A 2,539-nucleotide genomic window follows, 5' to 3' on the forward strand; every position below is an offset into this window, starting at 1 on the left:
TGACAATGAAGTATACTCTTAAAAATTGTCAAAATGGTAAATTTTATATACATTTTACCACACACACATTAAGTATGGTATTTCCCTAGCTACAGAATTACCCAGAAAATCCACAGTCACACACAACAAACAATACATACTTGGGCATCCTTACATCCATGAAAACCATGGCCTTAGACAGTTCCAAATTGAAGTGCATGGGTACCAAAATATGCTGGGTAGATACATTGAGTTTTCGTGCTTCTCTCCAATTATCACCTAAGTACAGAAAATGGTTCATATTTAATAACATATTTAATGAAACTATAATATGAAAAACACACAAAACCTAAAATTACTATTAATACTTTATAGTCACATATTCCATTATATAAGAAAATTTCCCCACATCTAGGTAATCGTAATGTCACATTCTCAGGTACACACAATCAGTAGGTTATCATCAAATCTACTGTACACCCACTGACAATCACTACACCAACCATATACCTTACCCAAAAAAGTAACATGGCAGTAAGGCAGTAATGCAAAAGGTAGTAAAAAGTGAGGTTCTTTAACAGTAACTAATAAAAGCTACCATTTATTAATTTATAATTTCTACTCTTCTAGGCAATGTTTAAACGTTAATTCTCAAAATGATATATAATAATCCCACTTTAGAAAACTGAGACTCAAAAGAATTTATAACTTGCTTGTGATCAATCTGCTAGTGATAAAATTGAGGTCTACTAACATGTGACCCCCTCCCTGGCAACAATCACTGCAGAGTTACAAGCCTAAATGTTCCATAAGGGAATGGTTAAATAACTGAGACCATAGCCATATAGCATAATATAGACAATAAAAACCATGAGTTCAAGTGACCAAAATATTACTGGTAAAAGAAAAAATATCTGGACATAAAACTGTATAAATCATGTAAAAAAAAATACATTCACAAATACTTCCAATATAAACACCAAACAAGCACATCCCACACACATATTCACAGGCACATACACTGAAAAACATACTAAAAGAATATGCAACAAAATATCAATGGTGTTCTTGCCTAAGCAGTAACATAAAGGTTTATCTTTTTGGTTTCTGAATTGTTCAGATTTTCTAAAATAGGTATAATCAGAAAGAAATAACTTTAAAAATTCATAACAAGATTAATGGGATCTCAGTCATATAATGCATTTTCACATATACTATCTCATTTGAACCCAATAATTCTATGAGTCATTAAATTCCAGTCAAGGAAAACCAAACCCAGTAATTTATTCCCTGAAAAGAATTTATGGACTTTAAAAATAATGTACTTTTGCCACCCACTATACCTTTGGGTTTCCTCCACCACAATTAGAATATGATAAAAATACAAACTATGTTCACTATCCTGAAGCAAATATAATTAAAGAAATAAAATGTTTCAGTCCCATACAAATTAACAATTTTGATAATAACTACTTTGGATTCTCATTGTTTCTCCTTTTATTGGTTAGCTCAGGTAATTAAAATCTGACCGCATACAAACATACAGATCTCTACATATGGATCTCTTCAACAGATCAAACTTTATTGAATTATCTGCATGTTCACTAACACTCTAGGGATTCAAAAGCAGTATAACAGAATGAAAAGAAAGCTGAATGAGTCTGGGGTCTCTTCCTAACTACTTAAAAGGCTCTTGTCATGTGAATTTCTGGCTTTGACTTCATCTTAAAAACTAGCTCTAAATCAGAGACTCCTGACTGGTACACCACAGTGAATGAGATACAAGTATGCCAAGGAGAATGACCCTCGTCAGTCTTTGTATGGCTGTCCATGACTGTCAGAATCCCCAGGCTGCTTACTTCTAGTCCTGAGCAATATCTTCTGGTTATCCAGCTGTGTAGTAATACCAATATCATTTTCAATATGGGCCAACTTTGGTCAAAGGCTGAAAAACACTGATATAGATCAGGATTTCTCGACCTCAGCACTACTGATATTTGTCATGAGGGACTGGCTTGTATATTGTAGGATGCTTAGTAGTATCCCTCACCTTCACCCACTAGATGCTAGGAGTGCCACACACCCTCTATCTGTAACAACCAAAGATGTCTCCAGATATCAACAAATGTCTCTTGGGGGGCAAGACTGCTCCTGGTAAGAACAGCTAACCAATATTTACTATCATTTCTAATTCAAAAACATAGAAGTTCTAACACATTTAAGAGGAAGGTCTTCAAAGCGCCTAAAAACCTAATTAATCACTTCAACAAAATCAATCAACAGATAATGCATTTTATACTCACCAACTCTACTGTAAAGCAGCTGTATGCTTGTAAGTTGAATATCAAAGGAATCATAAGCTATATCCATTATCTCTTTAAGATTGGCCTCACCTTGTTTCACATCTGGTAATTCAGAACGACTTTTACTTGTCACCTTCAAGTTAATTTTAATAGTTTAGACTATGCAAAATACTTCAAAATGTAAGTATAAAGTTTTAATTTTTAGACCTATAATATAAAATGTTAATATGAGAGGATAAATTCACAAGTAAGCATAC

The 2,539-nt window shown here is 33.4% G+C and overlaps 1 protein-coding gene across 4 annotated transcripts in view; it reads right to left on the reverse strand.

Moving 5' to 3' along the window:
- The window catches only part of VPS13A (vacuolar protein sorting 13 homolog A (S. cerevisiae)), a 256,563-nt gene that overhangs the window by 169,005 nt on the left and 85,019 nt on the right, over positions 1-2,539 (reverse strand). For all 4 annotated transcript variants that reach the window (XM_011984082.1, XM_011984081.1, XM_011984083.1 and 1 more), the window contains exon 22: positions 141-258. In XM_011984082.1, the coding sequence (XP_011839472.1) occupies positions 141-258 (118 nt within the window). The remainder of the gene's footprint in view (positions 1-140; positions 259-2,539) is intronic.

The sequence above is a fragment of the Mandrillus leucophaeus genome, unplaced genomic scaffold, assembly GCF_000951045.1.
Source record: "Mandrillus leucophaeus isolate KB7577 unplaced genomic scaffold, Mleu.le_1.0 Scaffold260, whole genome shotgun sequence".
NCBI lineage: Eukaryota > Metazoa > Chordata > Mammalia > Primates > Cercopithecidae > Mandrillus > Mandrillus leucophaeus.